This window comes from Vitis riparia, chromosome 7 (assembly GCF_004353265.1).
Source record: "Vitis riparia cultivar Riparia Gloire de Montpellier isolate 1030 chromosome 7, EGFV_Vit.rip_1.0, whole genome shotgun sequence".
Lineage (NCBI taxonomy): Eukaryota > Viridiplantae > Streptophyta > Magnoliopsida > Vitales > Vitaceae > Vitis > Vitis riparia.
Window position 1 is genome coordinate 22,220,958 of NC_048437.1, and position 24,917 is coordinate 22,245,874.

At 33.2% G+C, this 24,917-nt stretch overlaps 5 protein-coding genes across 5 annotated transcripts; 4 read left to right on the forward strand and 1 right to left on the reverse strand.

Moving 5' to 3' along the window:
• Window positions 1-1,086: 1,086 nt before the first annotated feature.
• LOC117918536 (probable glutathione S-transferase) lies at window positions 1,087-2,311 on the forward strand. The gene is made up of 2 exons (XM_034835261.1): window positions 1,087-1,574; window positions 1,737-2,311. Exons 1-2 carry the CDS (start codon window positions 1,263-1,265, stop codon window positions 2,094-2,096), a joined length of 672 nt encoding a protein of 223 aa, XP_034691152.1. The 5' UTR covers window positions 1,087-1,262; the 3' UTR covers window positions 2,097-2,311.
• Window positions 2,312-2,545: 234 nt separating this feature from the next.
• Window positions 2,546-3,973, forward strand: LOC117918537 (probable glutathione S-transferase). Its single transcript, XM_034835262.1, has 2 exons — window positions 2,546-3,324; window positions 3,418-3,973. Exons 1-2 carry the CDS (start codon window positions 3,016-3,018, stop codon window positions 3,775-3,777), a joined length of 669 nt encoding a protein of 222 aa, XP_034691153.1. The 5' UTR covers window positions 2,546-3,015; the 3' UTR covers window positions 3,778-3,973.
• A 463-nt stretch (window positions 3,974-4,436) lies between these two features.
• On the forward strand, window positions 4,437-5,893 carry LOC117918535 (probable glutathione S-transferase). The gene is made up of 2 exons (XM_034835260.1): window positions 4,437-5,096; window positions 5,270-5,893. The coding sequence occupies exons 1-2, from the start codon at window positions 4,788-4,790 to the stop codon at window positions 5,642-5,644; spliced, it is 684 nt and encodes a 227-aa protein (XP_034691151.1). The 5' UTR covers window positions 4,437-4,787; the 3' UTR covers window positions 5,645-5,893.
• Window positions 5,867-15,194, reverse strand: LOC117918538 (monothiol glutaredoxin-S10-like). Its single transcript, XM_034835264.1, has 5 exons — window positions 14,821-15,194; window positions 14,440-14,513; window positions 11,456-11,530; window positions 6,710-6,736; window positions 5,867-6,149 (listed from the first exon to the last, which is right to left on the reverse strand). The coding sequence occupies exons 1-5, from the start codon at window positions 15,105-15,107 to the stop codon at window positions 6,073-6,075; spliced, it is 540 nt and encodes a 179-aa protein (XP_034691155.1). The 5' UTR covers window positions 15,108-15,194; the 3' UTR covers window positions 5,867-6,072.
• A 7,389-nt stretch (window positions 15,195-22,583) lies between these two features.
• LOC117918156 (expansin-A25-like) lies at window positions 22,584-23,413 on the forward strand. Its single transcript, XM_034834671.1, has 2 exons — window positions 22,584-22,728; window positions 22,803-23,413. Exons 1-2 carry the CDS (start codon window positions 22,584-22,586, stop codon window positions 23,411-23,413), a joined length of 756 nt encoding a protein of 251 aa, XP_034690562.1.
• Window positions 23,414-24,917: the final 1,504 nt, after the last annotated feature.

Below are 24,917 nucleotides of genomic sequence, written 5' to 3' on the forward strand. Positions count from 1 at the left end.
ACGATAATCCAACTTAGCCTATTTATTATGTAAATTAAATGTATCATCTTAGTAGTGAAAAAAAGTTTTTATGGGTTTAATTATAATATTAAAGTGTATATTTTCTTTTAGTTATGAAAAAGATACCACTAATGAGATGATGTCATATATTCATTTTTTTTGGATCTCACTATTTATACCTTAATCTTATTTATCTATATTTTTATAATCGATTACTTTCATTTTTATTCTTATTCAACAGTTTGTATGGTCAAAGATAAAAATATTAGTAATTATAGATATATCGATACTTTAATTTTATGGATATATCGAAAGATATTTTGATACAAAATATCAATAAACCTAAAATTGATCAAAACTTATAGAAATATATATATATATAAACTTTTAAAAATGAAATTAGAAGTATAATAAATATTTTAAAGTTATTTTGTTCAAAAAATTGGTATATGTATAATATAATTTATCATATTTCATAATAACATTGTATACTTTGTTAAAAAAAATATAAATTTCATAAATATATATTTATTATTAAATTATATAAAATATTATTCGATAATAATATTATGATATTTGGTTATATTTTATCTCATTTCAAAATATATTTAATATTAAAATTATAATTTATTTAATATATGTATAATTTTTAATATTTAATTAATATATTAATGATATTAAAAACATTATGAAGAAAATTATCATGATAATTTTTATATTTTGGTAATTAATTTTTATTTAATTATAATTAATTTGTTCATTAAAATATTATTTTAATTTTATGTTTAGGTTGTATTGCTATAGGCAAGGTTAGCCCTAGTGGTTGTGTCTTTTGATTGGGGTACGACCCCTCTCAGCTGCAAATAATTTCAGGTGATTGGCTTCGTCCCGGTAATTCCTTCAGTCTAACCCGGATTTACTTAGTTAGTCTATCTTTTCTATAGACTAGACCAAGCAAGAGGTGGACTTTAATTTAGACGAGATCATCCTGGTAGGATAGCCATCGCTAGTTCCGTGAAGGAGATGAGTTGTATAGTTTTGACTTGTGGTCAAACATTCCTGTAAAGTTCGTCTCTCCTGTGGAAAATGCTACCATAACCATGGATTAGTTTGGCGGACCTCGACACGATATATGAATTACTCCGATATCTAGTACTTTATCGTCATTTTATCGCGATATTTTCGCTCGGGAAGTGCGATCGAAGTTAAAAGTTATCAAACCCCATCAGCAGAAGAGAAGGAAGCACATAACTTCATCAACGATGGAAGAAGAGGTGAAGCTGCTTGGAGCTTGGCCTAGTCCGTATAGTTACAGAGTGCTGTGGGCTCTCAGCCTCAAGGATATCAAATATGAGTATGTGGAAGAGGATCTTTCCAACAAGAGTGACTTGCTGTTGCAGTATAATCCTGTTTACAAGAAGATCCCAGTGCTTGTTCATGGTGGAAAACCCATCTCTGAGTCCCTCGTTATACTTGAGTACATGGAGGAGACTTGGCCTCAGAATCCTTTGCTCCCACAGGACCCTTATGACAAGGCCATGGCTCGGTTCTGGGCAAAGTTTGGGGAGGACAAGGTGACTATATATCTCCATGTTTTTCAGTTTGTGTTAGTTTTAGTAGTGTTTTCTTTCTTTATGTGGTTTGTTTGAAGGAGAAATACTGACTAACAAGCATATTTTCTAGCTTCCTATCCATTGATTTCTATGACAAACAATCACATGGTATGGATTCTGCAGGGCCCAATTTTTATGGCAATCTTTGTAACTGTGGGAGAAGAACAAGAGAAGGCAGCAAAAGAAGCCAAAGAACAGCTGACAATCGTAGAAGAGCAAGCGCTTGGGGAGAAGAAGTTTTTTGGAGGGGACAAAATTGGACTGACGGACATAGTCCTTGGGTGGATAGCTGGCTGGCTTGATGTCATTGAAGAAGTATCTGGCCTAAAACTGCTGGAAGCTGAAACCTTCCCGCGCTTGCATGCTTGGGTTCAGAGGTTTAAGGAAGTCCCTGGGATCAAAGAGCAACTCCCCGATCGCGACGAGATGTTGGTCTATTACAAGAAAAAAAGGGAGATGTTTATTGGATCAGTAACACCTTAGAAACTAGCATTGAGCTATCTGCATTTCAATGGCATGTCTGCTCTGTCTCCTTAAGCTTTAGCTGGTACTGTTGTTAGCAAATGAAGCTCTAGATCTTCTCTTCATTTCATGGAATGATTAACTTCATTATCTCATGGATAATCCTGATATTCCAAAGACTCCCATTACTATTATGTCGATTTGCTGCTAAGAATATGAACATGGCTCTTATTCTATATTATGGTTTACTTGCTTCATTCCCTTGTGTTTCAGCTTGCCAACAATGTGTTGATTAATGTGTATGATGCAGTAACATGTTCTCGCTTTTCTTCATGTATTCTCATGATTTGATGATTCAATATTATCTCTGCTGGAGGTTTTAGTTCCTTCATCTGCTGCCTAGACCTCGGGTTTTAGTGCAAGTCAATAGCCGGTTAATAAATCACAAAATGTTGATATTAGTCACCTACTTCTAATCCAAAGGTACATGACAACACAGGGAAAACCAGAGACCAGTACTGGAATTCAATTTGAACAAACCTGCTTTTTCTTGTGTTTTATGACCATGATCTGTCTGTCCTTACCATTGCCAAATTCATCAGTTTGTGATGCTGAAATGGCTTCATTCTAGCAGCCCTTTTAACCATTTTATATGATGCTACTTTTCTGACTTTCTCCTAATCTTCAGAACTAAAGGCTTATGCCCCATTATTACATACATTTCTAGGTGTCCAGTCAAACTCCATGCAGTATTTAAAAAACAAAACAGTGTCTTGGTGATGGCTGAAGTTGGTCAAGAGTAGCCTATAAAAAATTAAATCTGTCCTAATCTTCCAGTCTGAAAGCTTGGAGCCCAAGCAAGATAACCCCCATTTGCTCATATATCTGTATGTGAAAGTAAGTACCTGGTTAGCAAGAAGAAATAGTACTGTCAACAACTATGGAGGATGTTAAGCTGTTGGGAGCTTGGCCCAGTTCATTTAGTTACAGAGTTTTATGGGCTCTGAAACTCAAGGGTGTGAAATATGAGTATGTAGAAGAGAATCTTTTCAACAAGAGCGATTTGCTTCTACGGTATAATCCAATCTACAAGAAGATCCCGGTGCTTGTTCATGGTGGAAAACCAATTGCAGAGTCCATTGTTATTCTTGAGTATGTTGAAGAAACCTGGCCACAGAATCCCTTGCTTCCAAAGGATCCCTATGAGAGGGCTGTGGCCCGGTTCTGGACTAAGTTTGAGGAACACACTGTAAGTATAACTTACTAGCTAGTCTAAATTCAGATAAGAAATTTGAATCAGAGTGCCTTTCCCTCACTTGGTCTAATGTGTTGGATGATGCAGAGCCCAACATTTTTCGCTTTCTTCCAAACTGTTGGAGAAGAACAAGAGAGGGCAGTAAAAGAAGCCAAAGAACTGCTGAGAATCATAGAGGAGCAAGGCCTCGGGGAGAAGAAGTTTTTTGGTGGGGAGGAGATTGGATTGGCAGACATAGCCTTTGGATGGATAGCTGGATGGCTGAGAACCATGGAAGAAGCAGTTGGTGTAAAGCTGATGGAGGATGATAGGTTCCCTCGCTTGCAGGCATGGATTGAGAACTTTAAGGCAGTTCCTGTGATCAAAGAGAACCTTCCTGACCATAATGAAATGCTAGCCTACTTCAAACAGAGACGGGAGATGTTTATTGGATCGGCAACATCATAATCATTTGTACTGATTTTTGTTTCTGCATTTCAATGACATGGTTGCTTTGTTTCTTTTAAGTTAGTTTTTTTTTTATTTATTCTTTTTGTTCAAACGAATAATTCTGAGATTGTATGTGGATGAAGGCTCTTCATTTCACATAATGTACTTCACTGTAGTCTCATATACATTCATGTAAGAAAAAGATCTTGGGATATTGTTGGTTTTCGATCAAACATGTTTACATGGTTAAAAAGAGTCTATACATATATATTGTCAGAAACGTTGTACCAAATCCGATGCAGGATATTGCAAAACCAATTTAGAGGACATTGTTATTCTTGAGAATATCAGAGAGACAAGGCAATAAAACTGCTTGCTTCCGCATGATTGTAGGGCTGCAGATTGGTTCTGGTTGAAGTTCACAGAGGACAAGGTAATGGTAGCTTACTAATCTTTGTGTTTTCTTCTGTGCTGTAGTTAGGGAAAACACACATGGGAAAATCTTGTCTTTAAAAGTTCCGGATTCGGTTAAAACAATAGAACCCCATTTAAAAGTTGTGAATTCCATTCAACTTTTACATCATTTAACAAATGTGGCTTGAATTTGAAGGCAGAAGGGCATACTGGTTCCCAACTTCTTGAATTATGATTTGAGAAATTCTTCATGGTATATCAGATTCATCCATTCTCCAGCTCCACTTTCTGAGTGCTCCTACTATCATGATTTGAGCAATTCTTCATGGTATATCAGATTCATCCATTCTCCAGCTCCACTTTCTGAGTGCTCGTACTGCACACCGACTTCATATTTGAAGAATTCTTAGTCCACAAAACCTGTCAGATAGCACTTAAAAAGGTTAAAAACAATGAATGGAAATTATAGATAAGATCAAAATGAATCTTCCTCTGGCCATAAACAGGTTCCAAATTACAATCCTAGGACCCAACAAAGAACAAGGCAACCCCATTTCAGCAATGTGAGTATATAAAACTTTCCAGTTGGAGAGGAAGAAGAACACTACACAAAGATGGAAGAAGTAAAGCTACTAGGGGCATTTCCAAGTCCATTTACTCACAGAGTTATATGGGCTTTGAAACTCAAGGGTGTGAAATATGATTATGTTGAAGAGAACATCTTTAACAAGAGTCATCTTCTTCTACAGTCTAACCCGGTTCATCAGAAGGTCCCAGTCCTTATTCATGGTGGAAAACCCCTTGCAGAATCCATTGTTATTCTTGAGTATATTGAAGAGACATGGCCACAGAACCCCTTGCTTCCACATGATCCGTATGAGAAGGCTGTGGCCAGGTTCTGGTTGAGGTTTGGAGAGGACAAGGTAACCTTACTAATAATCTTTATGTTTATTCTATGTTGTCTGTATAAACGTGGAGAAAACACACATGGGAAATCTTTTCTTTTATTTTCTTTCTTCACACTAATGTAAGAAAGAAAAAGTAAAAGAAATCAAAACCCTTTTTCTCCTCTGACAAGATCTTTTGAGTGATGTAGCTACCAGCTTTTTGGGCATTCTTTGGGACTGTTGGAGAAGAACAAGAGAAAGCAACAAAAGAAGCTAAAGAACTGCTGAGGATCTTAGAAGAGCATGGCCTTGGAGACCGGAAGTTTTTTGGAGGCAATGAGATTGGACTGACGGACTTGGCTTTTGGATGGATAGCTTGCTGGCTCGAAGTCCTGGGAGAAGTAGCTGGGGTGAAGCTGCTGGAAGCTGATGGCTTCCCTAGATTACAGAGATGGATTGAAGATTTTAAGGAAGTCCCAGTGATTAAGGAGACCCTTCCTGATCGTAAGGGAATGTTGGCCTATTTCCGATATAGGAGGTCAACATTTATCGGTGAGGCAGCATCTTATGAGGCAGCATCATAAGAACTAGTAGTAACTGGGTTTCTGTAATGCAACTGAGCATATGCTTTGTTCAAAATAAAATTTTCCATATGTAAATATAGATATATCTGAGTAAGCTTCATCATGTTCCTGTTTAAAAACAAAGGCCACTATTTCCAAGCACAATGCACATGATATGAAAGAGTGGAGAAGGAATCCAAGATCACAGCAACCAGAAAAGGGATAAAGAATGAAGGCATGAGAAGCATAAGGAGCAAATCCAACACATTCAACGAGTAAAATTAACAGTTTCATGAGTTTAATGTACAATTTGATTGGAGAAATACAGAAAGATCCGTCAAATAAAATGAATTGTGCTATTTTGAAGATGCAGAAATAGAGCACATCTTGTCATGAAATCCAAGGTCTGCAATGGGGGATAGATCCTCCAGTATAATTTGCTAGAGAGGCTAGCTCTCTGTCTTTCTGGTGCTGGCTTCTGATAGCAAAGGTTCAAGTTCTCCTTTCCGGTATAGCTTCACAGTATCTGCACAGCATTAAGCATAAAGAGTTCCAGTTACTTTTTACCTTCCAATTTTGATGTTCTTATTGACAGTTGTTATTTTATACAAGTGATGAGTTTCTAGGCCCCCATGCAAGGTGAATTGAGCAAAATGTAAGGATTTAAGGTGTTGTAAACCCTAGCTGAAAAAAAGGCAGAGAGTTCAAGTTCATTCAAAAACTCATAATATCATACAACCATGGTACAAGTCCAGGATTTATGAGTACTTCTGTCTGGGAGTAATTTCGGCAGGGGTAATATAGTAAGGAAAATCTAATAAAAGATTGTGAAGAAAAGGCATACAACAAAATTTAAACGAAGTGTAACCAAGAAATTAAGAGGAATAATAGCAAGGATTTAAGAAGGCAAAAATGCATCTTCTTGTTTTGATTATCTCAAGGAATATTGACTTATATGTGACAGCAAAAGAGGGAAAAGGAAAAACAACTTAATGGAAAAGTATTAAGATAAGTGAGGCCTTTGAAATAGAAATCTTATAAATGGGCATTTATTATTAAGAAGGAAAAAACACATAGACAACGCACCTGTACAACCGCCAATGTGTTTGCCCCCTGATCACAGAAGGGAATAAAATTTGGGTAATTATCATCAGTCAACGTCCACATAATTAAAATATAAAATATCTTTACACAAATAATTAAAATACATAGTTCACAGCATAATGAAATGTGAGAGACTTTTTCCGAATACAGGCTCTGGCCATTTTCACATCAAATGAAAAGGATGGTCTTCAAAAATAACCTATTCCTATACATAAATGTGCAATCTTATCGATCACTATTTTCACACTGTTGATGAATTCGTCTCATAATCATTTTTTATTTCTGAACTGTCAACTAGTGTGCAAACCTTAACATACTTCAAGACCTAGAATCATCAAAGTACATACATTAGCATGCAAATCTTAAACACAGCATTAAAATAACTGCATGATTTTCAAATAAAAATCTCCAGTACTGTTTATGCAGAATGGAGCAGTATAGATAATGCATGTGGAATCCCTGGAATGATATTTATATATAAATTACTGTAAAAATGGCATTGTTTATCTTGTTTTTATTTGTGAATTTAACCATTAGGTATTTTTTTTTGAAGACAGAAACAAAATTCCAATGAGAATCAGACTGTAGATTGTAGAACAGCTGGTTTTTCATAAAATCTTTATTTTTAGAAAGGCAGTCTCTCATAAAATCCTAAATTGCGAGTTATTTTAGTGTTCCTCTTATTGAGGAACAATAAACCTTTAAGATGAAGTTATTCCAAGTACTCTACAATTAAAATTCCAGATATATTTTTATAATTGGAAGCTATGGCTCAAATATTGTTTACCTGATACAGATCCAAATTTCCTTTAGTTTCTTGTTCATCATGCACTACTCATATCATTTTTCTTTTCTATAACATGAAGCCAGTTGAACCGTTTGTTCACCTCTATCATGTAGAAACCAGTAGCAACTTGGTTCACTATAATTCAATACTTGTTCCTAACCATTTCTCTACATCAGTTCAAGAAGAGATTATATATATATATATATATATATTTCTCTACATTACTATATTCAATACTTGTTCACTATATATATACCAAAATTTTACTTTCTGACATCACATTTACTTGATTGGTTGCCACCTCTGAGAAAATGGACCCTAAATAAGTTCAAAGGTGGTCTTAAAGCAGGTTGCTAAGTTTGGGCTTTTTTGGGTCTCATCAATTTAGAAACACGAAGGATTATTTCAAATGGTTATTTTCTGGGGTTTACAGGCAAGTGCATGAGAGGGAGAGAAACAAGCTTTGGGAGGAACTGAGAGCATTAGGGGATCTTAGGAGGATGCTGGTGCATAGGGGGACACAGGACCAAGTTGTAGTGGAATATCCATGATTTTCTAGTATTATGAGCTTCAAATTGGAAAAGAAGATGAAAGATCTAAAATAAAACCCAAAGTGAAGTTAAGAAATTTTGGAAGCATTTTCATTAATAAAAGCAAGGGCACTAGAAGAAATCAGTTTTGGGGATGCAAGGGAGAGAAGAGGCTTACAGCTGAATATGCAGGGAAGAGGATTAAGGAAAAGGAGGAACATAAAGGTTAGCAGAGTTGAAAGATGTACAAAGCCAGCACTGTTATTTTTAGTTTATTTAAACCAAGACAGTTGAAATATAGAAGCAAAAAAAAAACCTATCAAATGAATTGCCAATTTCTGGAACCAAATCCACTGTTTTTAAAAAAGTGAAGCTACTGTTACAGATACATGATATAGACCAACAGTCAGGTATCAAATGCCCCATGGATACTGCTGCCAAGTGCCAAATGGTCTATGGATACCGCTCACAAGTGAAAGCTGAGTGGTGCAAGGGCATGTGTATGAATATCAGACCTGACCCGATCACTGCATAGATCTCCCTAGTGCTTGGCTCTGAAAAAAGCTCTAAACTATGCAGTTAAAATGCTCAAGGAGAATGACTCACCCTTCGATGCAGGAAAGCATATCTCATAAAGAGAAGGAAAGACAATAGAAAGAGATGGAACACAAAGTTCTACAGGACAGAAACCAGAGGGCCAAGCCAACCATATTGGGAAGCTGCTGATGGGGGTAGAAAAACCAAAGAGGAAGGCAATAAATATTGAGTGTCTTGATTCTTTAAGAGCTTGTAGTCGGATCATGGACACTGAAGACAGAGATGACAGGATTTTCTTCAACAAATATTGGTTCAGACAACCAAAAGTAGCTGAATATGACGAGATGGAAATGATTCTCAAAGGTTTAGGGAGAAAAAAGGCCTGGCCTAGATGGTTTGACAATGGTATTTTGGCAGCATAACTGAGAGACTGTAGGAGGAACAAGACAAGAAAGTTGAATGGCCTAGATACCATAATCATTTTTCTGGTTTCAAGAAAATGGTTTAAAAAGGAACTAAGGGATTTCACATCCATTAGCCTTATAGTTTATTTATAAATTGCTGTGAAGTCATTAGGGTGGTACCTCAGGCAATCGTTAGCATAGATGTTTTTGCAGCTCAAAACAATCTTTTGGAGGGTCATCAAATCGTGGACAACTGCAGTTACCAACAAATGTAAGACAGGAGATTGAAGAGTACAATAGCAAAGGTTTTCAAATTCAACATTAAAAAGGCTTTGAATCACATTGACTGAGATTTTCTTGCGTATATGCTGGCTGGATTGCAGTTTTGGGAGATATGGGTGAATTGGATTAAGAGCAGAATTTTTCATGGTCAGACTTTTACTTCTAGTCAAAAGCACCTTGTTTGTTTTCTTAGAGAGCTCTAAAGGATTGCACCAAGGGGATTGCCTTCTCTGTTCCTTTTCATTATACCAATGGAAGGATCTTAGCAAGCGTGTACTAGAACTGTTAATGGTGGCTCCATGAAGGGCTTCTTGATGGGGGTGAAAAACAAGAGGGAAAGACCATCTTTTACCCGCTTTACATGATACAATTTTCTTCTGCAAGGCACATTTTGACAACTTGAAATATCCTAGGCTCTTCTGTTCTAGTCTGAGGTGGTGTCAAGTGTTCAAGTACACTTGGATAAGAGCAAATTTCTTCCTGTGTCTCAGGTACAGGGTGTTCTGAGGTTGGCAGCAATACTATGATGCAAGGTTAGATCCTTGCCATCCTCTTATTTGATTACCCTTGGGTGCCTCCTTCAAATCTGAGGTTGTTTGGGACCCTGTTTCAGAAATCTTTTTAAGGAGATAGGCCCCAAAAACAAAACAAAACAAACACCCATGATACCTTTCAAAAAAGTGAGAGGTTAATGCTTCCAAAAAGCACTTTGTTCACATTCACCATTCCATATTCAATGAGAAACAGGGTTGGCCCGGTTGGGAAGCTGCAAAAGGATTTTTTATGGGTCGCTATAGAAGGAGGAAAAGGTTTTGCATTTGCCCACGTGGAAGATGGTGTGCCATGCAAAGAATAGGCACAGTTTGGGTATCAAAATGAATTTCAATGCATACTAAAGGTGTGGAGTTGCTCAACTCTAGGTGTAGCTATCTTTGTCAAGTCATTGCACACCCCTCTCTAATTTAACAGAATCAAGCTGATGGAAATTCCCTGAAACTCCTCAGTAACAGATACCCATAGTAAAATACGATAGCAAGTAGAATCCCACAGGATTTCTATGATTCTCTATTACTTTTCACTCTCTCTGTCCACATCACCTAAGGAAATAATATGCAAATGACATGAGTTGCACCCTACCACAGCACTCAACCACTAAACATTCTCCCAAAATCCACCATGAAGTTTGCAATGTCTCTAGGTGAAACTGAGGAGATATTCATCAGATGGAACAATCTTTGCCAATGCTAGTGCAGTGAGACAATGGAGGAAGAGACAGTCAGCTATTTCTCTACTGCCTATGGGTAGTGGCTTTAGTTCATTGATCATCTTATGAAGAGAAAGTAAGGAAGTCTCATTTAACTGGTTGTATGAGGTAAAATGAAGAGTCTATCAATCACCTTCCAGAGGCTAAGCAGAAGAAATTTTTGAGAGGGCATGGTGAGGGGGGAGGAAGGAGATTATCCTTTACACTAGTGAACCACATAGGCTTAGTGGGGAGTGGCATGCCCTTTCTCGCTCAGCACCTTCTCTATTTCTTTTCTTCTCCTCACCTGTAAATTGCACACTCCCCATTATGCCCCCTGACATAATTTTCATATATTGCACACTCAACAATCCAATTTTTTTATTATTTATTTATTTATTTTTAAAAAACCATTTCAACCATGACTTAAGCAAAGTGGATAAGAAATAAGCAATAATATCCAGGCACATTGCACTAGCATAAAAGAGGGTTGGGGAAATAAATAACAAGAGTATGAGTATTATACTCAGTCATGAAAATAATATATGCTATGGAGTTCACATTTGACAATACTAAAGACATGATCTTTCATGAAGGCTCATACATCAAGTCTCAGGCAACAAAAGGAGGCTGACTCTTGAAGGTTTTGTACTATTCATGATTTAAGCATTTGTGCCAAAACAGTTAGAAAACAGAATATAATCAAGGTTGAAGCATGCTTTTGCACAACTTTATGCATTTTTTTACCTATTTTTATTTTCCTTTTTGGGAGCCCTTTCATACATATTTTATACATGTCATACATATTTTTTACTTCTATTAAAAGAATGATAACTTGTAGATCACCTTCAGCGAAGGAATTAAATGAGGCCTAGATAAACTACAAGGCATCTTCCAAGTCAAGTATATCGAAACTATATCACAATAAATATAAGCACTTCTTACCAATAAAAACATTTGGAACAGTATGTTGTCCAGTAAGCCTTTCCAGCACCTTCTGCAGCTGTGGCCCTTGGGGACCTGAAAGAGAGGAGAAATTCTTGAACATACACAAGATCTGATCAATTTAAAGTATTATATAATGCAAAGGGCCAACTAATGGTCAGGATTGATTTCATGATGTTTTCAATTCTCTGGAGGAAGAGTATATATTAATTACAAATCTATAATATAATGCTTATTTTACAAACAGAATCTAGAAAATAACAAATGTGAAAGAACAAATATTTTTCCAAGAACTAAATTGGAAGTTTTCATCAGAAAATACATTGCAACAGAAATCATCTCCAAAGAAAAAAAAAGGAAAAAATAAAAATTCTGTTTCTCCTGTGATTTAAGAAAAGAAGCAATTCACGTGGCAAGTTGGTGATGACATTAAGTTTCAATGAATTCCCAAGAGATGACACTGTAATAGAAAATCAGTTAAGAAGAAGAAGACATTAAGTTGGTGATGACATTAAGTTTCGATGAATTCCCGAGAGATGACATTGCAATAGAAAATCATTTAAACTTGCCTCTACTGTTTTATAAGAAGAAGAAGGGGAAAAAATTGACTCTAGTGTTTTATAAGAAAAGAGGCAATTCAGCCAGGGAATTGCTGATGACATTAAGTTTCCAGCATTGACAGAACAGACACTACCAACATAGCATGCATGACACCAAGCAGGGTGAGGGGTCCAAGCCCATGAAGCCCCAAATTATAAGAAATCATGTATATATATCTCTAAGGAGAAGGGGAAAAGATAAAAGAAATGATTCATATTGATCTTGAAAATGCTTTAGGTTACTCAAAGAATACCAATCAAAGTTCAGTTTAGTGAAACTCATTTAAGTCAATAATCATTAAACAAGTGTCTCCTTAATCAACCTTGTGGTCCTACACAAAAGGTTCTCATCTAAAGAAATGAGGCTCAAAAGGATGCCTAGAAAGGCTTCACTAGTAGAAGTCCAAAAGGAAGAAGAGAACTAAAACAAGTCCCAAACTTCTATGAAGGTCCACCACCTAACCTAAAAAATTATCACATTCCTTTCTTACCAAACAATCTAAATCAAAGAGAGGCTAGAAATATGCCCAAGAGTCCTACCTTGAGGAAATCCTCCTAAACCCTTAAAGGATATAATCAACGCCTCCTCTACTTTTATGGAAGAAAGAAACTTAATACCAGACTCCCAGCAAGTTTGAACAACACACACAAGTTTGAACAACATATGCCAAAGTTTGCAGATCTTCCCAAAAACTGGCATCCCATCAATTAGAGTGTACCCTATAAATACCTACAATGACCTTGTGTCATCATAACGCATAACTCTCTTTGAGGAACCTCCATAGCCACTTTCCTAAATGGGGTACATTTTGAGAGGGGTGACACTTAGCAGCAACTTGCCTCTCATAAGGGGTTTTATTTTATGCATGATTAAAAAGACATCTTCCTTCAATTTTGCAAGATTAACTCTCCCAAAGGTTGTGTCAATTACAAGCCCCTTCACCCCCCCACCATCAAAGGGTTGGTCCACTACTAGGACTAAGTCCCAAGCTTTAGCAGACCTAAGAAGCCTCCTATCAGTTTTGGTTGCCCCTAATACAAGCTTGGATTGATGAGCACTTCCTCCATCATGAGTTGTAAGCCTCCAATTGGTTCCAACAAATGGTTGCACTCTTAAGCTCATACAAGGGACCCAAGAATCCCTTAAGCTCACTTCGAGTTCTCACCAAGCACTCTTGAGAACTCCTACCCCCCTGAGCTTGCTACCAATTCACCTCATCCTCTCTCTTCTCACATTTTGTTCCCTTCTTTCCTTAAACCTTGAAAACACATTATCTCCATAGCTAACCTCCTTAACAAAGACCTACCATCATCATTGATCAATAAAAGTTAACCAAAAATCCATTCTAAGAGAAGTATCTTAGCAGCAAATATAATCCTATGATTTCAACTTGCTCCATTGATAGGTAACCATCAACTCCTACCAATTCTCAAGAAATTTTCTTAATAAAGCCTCATTCATCAAAGGCAGGCTTGCAAACACTTCCAAGGCACACACACTATTGTAGCTAGCAGGTTCAATTAAGCTACAAAGTTCTCTATAACACCATGTAGGCCCTTCCATAAAAACTCATACAAAGTTAAACCCACCAATTTTCTTACAAGAATATTATATACATATGTATGTGTGTGTGTGTACATGTCTATAAGATGGATAGAAAGTTGCAAAAGGGGGCCACAACCAGAGTAGATATTAAGCATAAAACATGCACACAAGAAGAACAAGGGGGGAAAAATCAATGAAACAACAAGAAACAAATCTATCTAAAATCTACTTCTCAATTTCCTTGAGCTTTTAGTCCATCATTTACACACTTCCGAACATCCTCCATTTCCAATCCTTCCACAAACCCCAAGCTAAACTCAAAAGCACCAATCTTCAAACCCTCTCCCTTAACCTCCCTATGCCAGCTGGGTATCATCCATCCTGTGCTTTCTAAAGTGTTTATTACACCACATGAACAATGACTAAAGATCTTGGGAGACCAACCAGTGAGGCATCAAGTGATGGCTGTATCCATGTCCATCTTGAACATGCAGTGCCAATTTGGGATGATTCTACCTCTCTTCACTGACTGATTGATGGTCAAGATTTTTTACTACACCACTAAACAACCCAAGAATGCCAACTTCATGGGACCTTGGACACTAAATCTCCGTAGCTGGAAAGATATAAGCTCCTAGATTGATTACCTTCATACAAAGTGATTTTACTAATCACAATTGAGTCCAATAAAGGTTCAACACTATTAGAGCAATACCTTGCATTAACATAATAAACAAACTAAGCGAAATTCATAGCTTCCAATCAAAAATCAATCACAAATTCATATAATTCAAATAACACATATAACAAGTGAAGTATAGAGAAAGAAGAATACTCACCCATCTCGTCCAATTCAATCACAAAAGGTTCTACACCAAGTCGCTTGAACAAAGATTTGACCTCAGAAGAATACCTTCGTAAGATTAATTCAAATACCCCATTTCAAATTCTCAAATTCAAACAAAATTAAAAGCAAAATCCGCCACAAATACATCATAGTGGTGTGAAAGTAAAGAAGAAGAAAAATCAACCCTTCGTTTGATCGCTGCGAAAGGAGGAGGAAAATCGAAACTCAATCTTGAACTTTTGATTTCCAATCATTCAGCAACACCACCCCCAACCCCATTTTCCTTCCTTGTCCTCAATTTTCCCAGCAACCAAACGGCGTAAAAGAAGAAAAGAAACCAAAAATACAGAGAAGTAGATAAAGTTGAACTCACGAACACCAGGTTTTGGAGTAGACAACAACTGGGTTCTCCTCCACTGTCTTCTTCACGGACTCTTCCAAGCGAGACCCAAACGAGGAAGCCATAGCCCGAACCAGCACAGGCCCGTATCTTCTATTGCCGGCATGGCCGATGCCGAAGCTTCTGGGGATGTGATTGCTGTGAAACTGTACTGAACGAGTAAGAAGATAAGAAAGCAAAAGAGGAGAAGAAGAAGAAGAAGAATGAGAGAAGCCTCGAGAAGAAGAGAAGGGTGCGAAATGGGAAATGGATGCTGCCATTGCTGTAATGCAACGAACTTCTGTTTTCCCCTGTCGGTAAGCCTTTTCCCAGTTTCTTCCTTTTGGGAGCGGTCCTGGCTGGTGGAATGTTGACTCCCTTGTCCCTGATTGGTAAAGGATATTGTTACTGCCATTGCATCCACCGTTGATTTTTATTATTGTTATTTTTAAAAAATTATTATTAGAAAAATAGTTTTATTATTAAAAAATTACATAATGAAAAATATTTTATTTTTATGACTTTCCAAATAACATATTTTCAATAGATAGACCATGATAATTCGTTTATGAAATCCAAAATATAATATTTTTAATAGATGCATCATGGAATTTTGAATAATTGAGACAATATATTCTTTTAAATAATTTTAAGGTTTTGTTCTCGGTTCCAAAAAGTATTAGGAAAAGAAAAAAATAATTAAGAAAATTAATTCTCTCATGTTTGACTTTATCATGCAAAATACAGAGAAGAAAGTTAAATATAATTAAAATTATTAAAAAAATTTTGATATTTTAAAATCATTTAATCTTTATACAAAGAGTTAAATAAGTGGAAAAAAAATTGAAGTAGTATATAAAAATAATTATCTATTTTTTCTTTCTATTTTCTTCCATTTACATTTTCCTTTAAATTTTTTGGAAACCAAACATAAGCTTAAGTATTTATAATCCTGAAATTTATGGTTGTAGTAATTCTTTTTATAATGTTTGATATTATGTCATTTATACATAAAAGTATATCAATTTGATTGTGATAAAAGTGGATCTAAATTCAAGGATTAAAGAGGTAATTTTGAAGACTATTTTTGGTTTCCAGAAAGTATTAAGGAAAGAATAAAAATGGTAAGAAAAATTATTTTTTTCATGTTTGATTTCACAATGAAAAATATGAAAAAAAATAATAATAATTAAAATTAGTTACAAATTTAAACATTTTAAATTTATTTGATCAATATATAATGAAAGAAAATAAGTGAAATGAATTTCAAGAAGTATATAAAAATAATTTATTGATTTTGAATCTATTTTTTATTTTCTTTCATTTTTTCTTTTGATTTACTTTTCTTCTCTATTTTCTTTCCCTTACATTTCTCTCAATTTTTCAGGAACCAACACAATCAAAAGGTTGATACTTATTACCTTACTAGATTATGAACATTAGTTTATAAGAAATTTACATGCAATGAATAGTAGATTACAAATTTAAAATTATTTCAATTAAATTTCATGAGATAGTGGAGCGTACTTGATTCTCCTTAGTGAAATGTTGAATCAATTTTAAAATTTGATTTGAAATGAACCAATAGTTTCTTATAGGTTTCAATGTTCCTACTTGGGCTCACATTCTTTAGTGGCATATGATTTTAGAAACTTTTTTTTAATTAATTATATCCTGTATAAAGGTGTTTAAGCATAAGCATAAAGGTGCACATGCATAAGCACAAAGTTGCATAAATTCTCATAATTAAGTGATTTATGGTTTTTGCTTAGATTATTTAGTTAATTAGAGTTTGTCTAATGGGCTAATTAATTAAATAAGACTTAATAGGTTAAATTAAGTGACTTAAGCCTATATGATGGACTCTAATCACTTAAGCCCCCTAATGGTTAACATAAACTCTATTAGGGTTTAGGTCAAACAACTTTTAATTTTCCTTTCTCTAAAGAGAAACCCTAACTAATATCCTCTTAAGGTAAGAGAGACGTTTACACTTATCTCTGTGCTAGGATCCTAACGGAGAGTTATTAGATGGAAGATGCTTTTATACATAAAGTATAAGGGTGCTTATAAATAAGCACAAGGTTGCTTATACATAAGAGCAATATTGCATAAATGTTTATAATTAAGTGACTTATGGTTTCTACTTAGACTATTTAATTAATTAATGTACATCAAATGGATTAATTAATTAAATAGGACTCGATAGGTTGAATTAAGTAACTTAAACCCATATGATGACCCTAATCACTTAAGCTCATTAGTGGTCTATATAGACCTTGTTAAGGTTAAGGGTAAGACAAATTTTCATCTTTCATTCTCTAGAAAGAAAACTTGAACCACCATCCTCTTAAGGTAAAAGAGAAGTCCACGCTTTTCTTTGTGATCCAAAGGGAGAGTCATTAGATGGAAGATGTTTGGTCTTTGAGGTACTATTTTCAACTTGAAAAATGATTTTGGGACATCTAAATTTAAGATATGTCTTGAAACATCCCAAAACATAAAAGTTAAAAATTGACATTTGTTTCTTTTACACAAAGAATCTAGTAACATGCTACCTTTTTTCAATCCAATAAAAGGGTGTATTGGATTTTGGGTAGAGAAAAGTTGAGAGGGTTTAAGTATATATTTTTTTATGTTTATTAGTGAATTTGATTTCTCTCTTGTGGACGTAGGCAATTTGGTTGAATCACTTAAATCTTTTGTCTTCTCTATTTTATTTTATTATTTTGTTGTGTTTGTGTTAAGCCTCAATGTCTAAATTATGGTTTAATATATTAGCAAGGATTGACCCACAATTCTAGAAATTGAAGTGTGAATTAAAAAATAAATTACAATATTTGTAGTTGATTTTTTTTTTCTTTTGATTACCTTTGAACAAGTTGAAAAACTTTTAGTTTGTTTTGTATATTGATTTAGTTGTACTAAAATTTCACTAAGTATGAAAATAAACCAATTTTAAAAGTTTCTTAATTTGAGAAAAAAAAAAATGAAGGGGTTTGTTATTTTCATGATGGTAATATTCAAAATAATTTTTTCGGATTTTTATTTTTAATAATTTTACTTAGACAAAATTTTTCATAAGAATTTGAATAAAAGTTGTTATTTCATAACTACAATTAAAAAGTTAGATTTTGATTTACTTGGAATTTTCATTTGAAAATATTTATTCATGGAATTCAAATAAAGAGTATTTTATTATTTACATTGTAAATGGAAATATAAATGACAAAATAATAAATGAGGACATTTACAATGCCTTTCTTGTGTCAATGTTTAAAAAGTATGAATCAAACCTGTGATGTCCCACATCGGATAGGGGAGAATGTTCCTGGTGCTATATATGTAGAGGCTCCTCTTAACCAAGTAGACACGTTTTAAAGCCGTGAGGGCCCCTTTGGGCCCAAAGCGGACAATATCTATACAGTTGGATGTGGGTCGTTACAAATGGTATCAGAGTCGATCCCCAACCCTGGTGTGGGGGTTTGTTTGGCTTTGTCTGTTTGACCCCGCAATCCCATGGGACACAACGAGGACATTGTGTCTGCATGGGGGGGGGGGTGTTTGTGATGTCCCACATCGGATAGGGGAGAATGTTCCTACACGGTTGGGTACAACTTTAGGAAAATGTTTCTTATGAAAAAGGAAAAATTAAAGAAAAAAAAACAATTGAGGATCCTTCATAGGAAGGAACAAGTGTTGAGAAATAAAATTATTATTTTGGTTAGTATTACGACAGTATCATAGGATGGAAGAGGCTACCCAAGAGTTGGAATATAACCTACAATTCAAATCTTGAGCTCCTTGTTTCTTCGGGTAAAATCATCTACAAATTTCAAGGATGAAATTTATTTTAAGGAGGGTAGAATGCAATGAATTGAAGTTATTAAAAGTTTAATATTAGTTTGCTAAGTATTTTAATGAGAATTAATGACTCAATTATTTATTTAATTAGTTATTTAATTGTAGAAAGTGATTAGTTGAGTAATGGGTATGTTAAACAATATTTTTAGACCTTAGAGTGTGACAGTTTAAATGGTTTAATTTTCCAATCGATGGTTTCAAAGCTATAGTGTGAAAAATATGGGAAAGTTATTTTCAAGATAAGATGTTTGACATAAAATTTGATACTGAGCACTTTGATTGAAAGAATAATTTGTATTTAGTAAAGTACTGTTAAAGATATTTTAGTGCAATAGGAGCGTCTTAAAGCATTACAAGGAAAGAAACTAGAAAACATGAAAATTGAAAAGATATCGAAGCAAAAGCAGTAAACACTATTCGTTTAAGTCTAACTCATAAAATAAATAATAGTGTTTTGAATGAAAAATCTCATTCTAATTTATGGAAAAATTTATATGTTGAAATACTTAACAATAAATTATATTTGAAGTAGTTAGATGAGTTGAAGATAGATGAAAGAATTGTTGTTACGGATCATTTAAATAAACTTAATAAGTGAATAACTCAATTGTTAAGTGTAGAGATCAAGATTGATGAAGAAGATCAAACTATTATTTTATTAACCTCCTTATTAATTGAAATCATATGAGACATGGCCACACTTTTAGTTAGAAAGACAACATTTATTGTGGATGAGGTGTTAGCTATTCTTTTCAAGAGAGAAAACACTAAACAATCAAATAATTTTTGTCATACTGAACAAGCTCTTGTGATAGAGTTTGAACCATATCATGGTAAGTAAATTATGAGAAAGATATTATGAAATGAGAGATTATCGTTCCCAATCATATTCTTAAAGGGAAGTGAAATGTCATTATCGCTAAAAAAGAGAGAGACATATCTAGAGATACTATGAAAAATTAATAAAGTATCTAGAAAAAAAAAAAGTTGAATCCTAAGAGACTTTAAATTTTGCTAATATTGTTAATGAAAAGTTTGATAAAGATGATATTATACTTGAGAAAAGGTTTTTTAACTCTTTGATTTTGGATTCTAGATGTTCTTTTCATATGTGCCAGTATATGAAGTGGTTTGGTGCCTATAAAAAATTTAATGTTAGTAATGTTTCTACTAGGCAATAATTCAAGCTTTAAAGTCATTGGGATTGGTAGCGTGAAAGTGAAGATGTTTAATGGCATTGTCTAGACATTGATTAATGTTAACCATATTCCTAAATTAAGGACTTTGGAGGCTTTGAACACTCTGAGCTATGAATTTTCTGCAAAGTATGGTATTATAAATATTAATAAAAGTGCTTTAGTAGCTCTGAAGGAGGAAAAGACAAAAAATTTATGCACCTTGATTGGGAAGGCAATTTTAGGTGGAGTTATGGTTATAGAGTCTGCTATAATAAGTCTTACATTAATACTGAGGAAGTTTCTAAAGTAGAAGAGTGTGACATGATGTTGATATTAGATGAAAAGCATAATAAGTCTTAGTTTATTGATTAACTCGTGTATGGAGATACTTGATTATCTGAGTATGATGTGTTGTATGAATGAAAGTTTCAATGTAAACATATTAATGCAAGGTTACGAAGATGAAAAAAAATTAAAAAAAAGTACAAAAGATACTATAAAGAATATTAGATAGGATAAAAAAAACATATACAACTATTGAGTCCCGAAGCATCATACATTTCTCACCCTAAACTGCAGACCCTTTTACTCTACCGAGTGTCTCCTACTCTTTCTCACATCTTTATCTATTACGTATAGTCTTAATAAACTAAAATTTTTCTTTCCCGACCTATAATATTTATAAAGAAATCTTTAGTACCTTTTCTTAAGGAACCTAATGACAATGATATTTGAACTTAAGAAATATTTATTTAATTTTTTTATAGGAAAAATATATATCAATTAGGAATTTGATATGATTTTCTAACATTATACATGGTTTTTGTTAGAACACATGTTTTTGTGATCAAGTCTTTCATACGGATTTGATAAATATTAGACCAAGTTTCTATAATTTTTGGATGATGTAGTTTTAGATTGATTTATAATTTTGAATTAAATATCTTTTGAAAAAATCATTTAAATTAATTGTTTTTTCAAAACATGTCATAACAAAATTATTTTACATAACAAGAACTGTGTAAGTTTGGAAGTATTTTTCAACCATCACTTTTTAAATTATTATTTTGAAAAATGACAAAATTTGAAACCCAGGCCAAGTTGGGTCAACACTATAGATTTTGTATTAATTAAATGCACATTTGGATAATTTTCTACTTTTATTTTTAAAATAATTTTTTTATACAAAATGTAGAAATTCTTATGTAAAAAATAATTACATACCTTATATAGTTGAAAACACCTTTTAAAAATACAAAAAAAAAAAAAAAAATTCTCATGTTTGATTTCTTTCATGGAAAATACAAAAAAAAAAAAAAAGAGTTAAATAAAATTAAAATTAGTTAAAATTTATATATATTTAAATTATTTAATCTTACAATAATGAGAGAGAAATAAATGAAATGAGTCTCAAAAAATATAAAAAAATAATTTATTGAATCTTTTTTTCTTTATTTTCTCTCATTTACATTTTCCCTTAAATTTTCTATGAACAAAACATAACCTTAATTTCTTGGAGTAACCATTATTTGTTTTTTTTTTTTTTTTAATACAAATTTCAATTTCATAAGAAACAAGGAAAAAATCAATAAATTGATAAAGAAAATTATAAACTTCTCTAAATGAGCCTAACTGTTAGAGTACTTTTAACTTTTCAGGGAGGTAAAAGAAAATTAAGAAAGGAAGCTTTTCCAATCCAATCCTTCCATTTTTGGATCCTCAAAATAAGGGAAAGAAAAAAATGTTAAGAAAATAGTTTTCTCATGTCAAGTTTTACTATAAAAAAATATAAAATAATAATAATAATAATAATAATTAAAATTATTTAGAAATTTATATATTTTAAAATTATTTAATCCTTATATAATGGAGGAAAATAAGTGAAATAAGTTTAAAGAATACTTAAAAATAATTTATTGACTTTTAACCTATTTTTTATTTTCCATCATTTGTTCTTTGTTTCAATTTTTCCTCTTTATTTTATTTCCCTCATATTTTTCCTCAAATTTTCTAGAAATCAAATATAATCTTAATATATTTTGATGTTAGAAAGTTTGCAAAAGAGAAAAGAAAGAAAAAAAAAATGTAAAATTGCTCTTATTTACTCATACATGAATGATTACAAAAACAAAAATTAAAGAAGATATTTTTGTTATTATAATAGTTTTGAAATACAAAAAAATTTTGAGGATCAGGTTCATTGTATCTTTTTAATCAAATAAGCCTAATTTGACTTAGTTTTACTTTCATCCCACCATTGACCAAAAATAAAAATAAAAATAAAAATAAAAAGAAGAAAAGAAAACACCATACTCTCATTCCACCATTGACCCACAAAAAAAAAAAAAATTGTATCATAAATCATTTATTGCCATTACATTAAATACAATATGGTTGTCACTCCATGGCTTTAATTGCTCTTAGTTGAGGAGTGTCACTAAAATTCCATTTAAGTAAACCCTATATCAATTTTTTTCATCTCATTTAGAAAAATAATTACTATAGTTGTCTTTTATACTTTACCATATATAGAACTCACATTAATTTTTTGGATCTCTATTTCCGGTATAATTAAATTACCATTTACTCCAATATATCTTTTAGCATCCTTCCCATATTAGATAGTCAAAGTAAACTCCATTACTTTTCTTTTCCTATAAATTCATGTCTCTCTAATCTTAGTTCATTAAAGCGAGTTTACTTTGATCTTTAGCCATGACTAGTCTTAGCTTTCTAGTTTCGAGTTTCATGGCCATGGCTCTTGTCGTCGGAGCTTTAGGTCAAATTGGAGACCACCTCAATGCATGGGGTGACGGACGTGCGACATTTTATGGTGATATTCATGGGAGTGAAACCATGTGTAAGTCTCATTATTGGTTTATTAGATTTATGTATCATGTTTTATCAGAAAGTTTAACGTTAGTTTTATTATAGACGGAGCATGTGGCTATGGAAATTTATTTGAACAAGGGTACGGTCTCGAGACAACTGCACTAAGCACCGCGCTGTTCAACAACGGGGCGACATGTGGAGCCTGTTTTGAGCTATATTGTGTGCACTCAAAATGGTGCATAAAGGGGGCCGGAGGCATTCGAGTGACAGCAACAAATTTTTGCCCGCCCAGCTCTACATCCCCAAACCCCTGGTGCAATCCACCACAAAAGCACTTCGATTTGTCGCAATACATGTTTCTAAAGTTCGCCATATACCAAGGCGGAGTCGTGCCCGTGAAGTTCCGGAGGGTGTATTGTTACAAGAAGGGAGGAATGAAGTTCGAGATCAAAGGAAACCCATATTGGATTCTTGTGTTGGTGTACAATGTGGGAGGTCTGGGGGATGTTTCTAATGTGAAGGTCAAGGGTTCAAGGACTGACTGGATACAGATGCAACGGAATTGGGGCCAGAATTGGGAAACGGGGGTTCAATTGGTAGGCCAAGGCCTATCTTTTCAGGTGACTACTAGTGATGGTAGGATGGTGCAGTCGGATAATATTGTCCCAACCAATTGGGAGTTTGGTCAAACATTTGAGGGGCGAAATTTTTGAAAGTGATGTACTTGTTGTGTTGCCTTGAAGATTATGTGACTAAAAATGGAATTTATCTCCTGTTTGGAACTAATAAATTGAATTTTAAATGATTATTAAATTCACTTAACTAGAACTACCTATATAATTTTACCCTATTTGAAATCTTATTATAGGGTCATCAAAAAGGACTACTAAAATCATATAATATTCAAACTTTAAGTCTCGTTGCTATTCCATTACTTCGCAACTTAATGTTATTTTTTTATACCTTAATCTCGTATGTTTATATGTGATATCATTTCTTTTTACCTTGATTTTATATATTTATTCCATATGACCTATATATTACTATTTTAAAATATATGAGCAATTATTATGAACAATTTGAAGGGTAAATAATTAATTGAAAAAAATGACATGAAAGATTTTAAAGATAATTTTTTAAAAAAATCCCACAAAATATGTCATTTTTAGGAAATGCTTATTATTATTATTGTAAACATTATTCTTCATTTTTTTTCCTTAAAAAAATGAGAACATCCCTTCAATAAGTCATATCATTAAACATGATTTAGAAGGGTTTTTTTCTTTCTCATTTCTAGATAAAATATTAATTTTTTAAAATAAAAATAACTATTATTAACAACACTTAAATAAATAAATAGACACAAAAATGAGAAAAGCAAAAAGGATGACTAAAAGAGAATAAGGGAGTTACTTAATATATGGTATATGTGAAAATTTGTTGAAAAGTAATGGCTAAAAAAAATTAAATTATGCACATCATCCAAATATATATTATTTTGTTTTAACTTTTTCTTGTTAATGGATATTTTTCACAAATCCCCACAGTAATTACTTCATTAATGTCTACAAATCTACAAGTCTATTTTCTTAATGCATGTGCATTAAGAAAGTGTTGTAAGATGGAATAAAGGTAATTATATTTTTTTAATTTTATTTTTTTTTGCATTTTCTTTGAATTATATGCATTTAAAGGTATTGTTATTTAATCGATATTTGATTATTCTCTGAAAATGTCATATAGAATTTTAAATATAACACAAAAGGCAATCTTATACAAAATTATTTTCATTATGCTTTCGAACCTATAATCATGTAGATATTCTATGTTCTTAGTCCAATAATTTAATGTTTTAAAACGCATCTATAAAATTAAAAAGAACCTATAAATATATAAAATCAAAAACATTTTCTCTTATATGATGCGAGACATCATAATTACTTTCATTATGTTTCATAGGATTGTAAGACCAAACAAATTGACACACTTCATAAGACCAAGCTTGATCTCGAGTTTAATAAATATTATTCCTCAAATTGGTTTCCTCCATTACCATTCTTATTCTCTTCAAATGTGCTCTAACGATTTTTCGTCTTTCTTTTTCTCTTCGTATGCATTTTCAAAAAGGTCCTTGGATGGAAATCGTATTTCCAAAAATAAAGTCTGAAAATGTAACTTGGTAATTAAAATTTGTTTCAAATTTATTTCACGATGTCT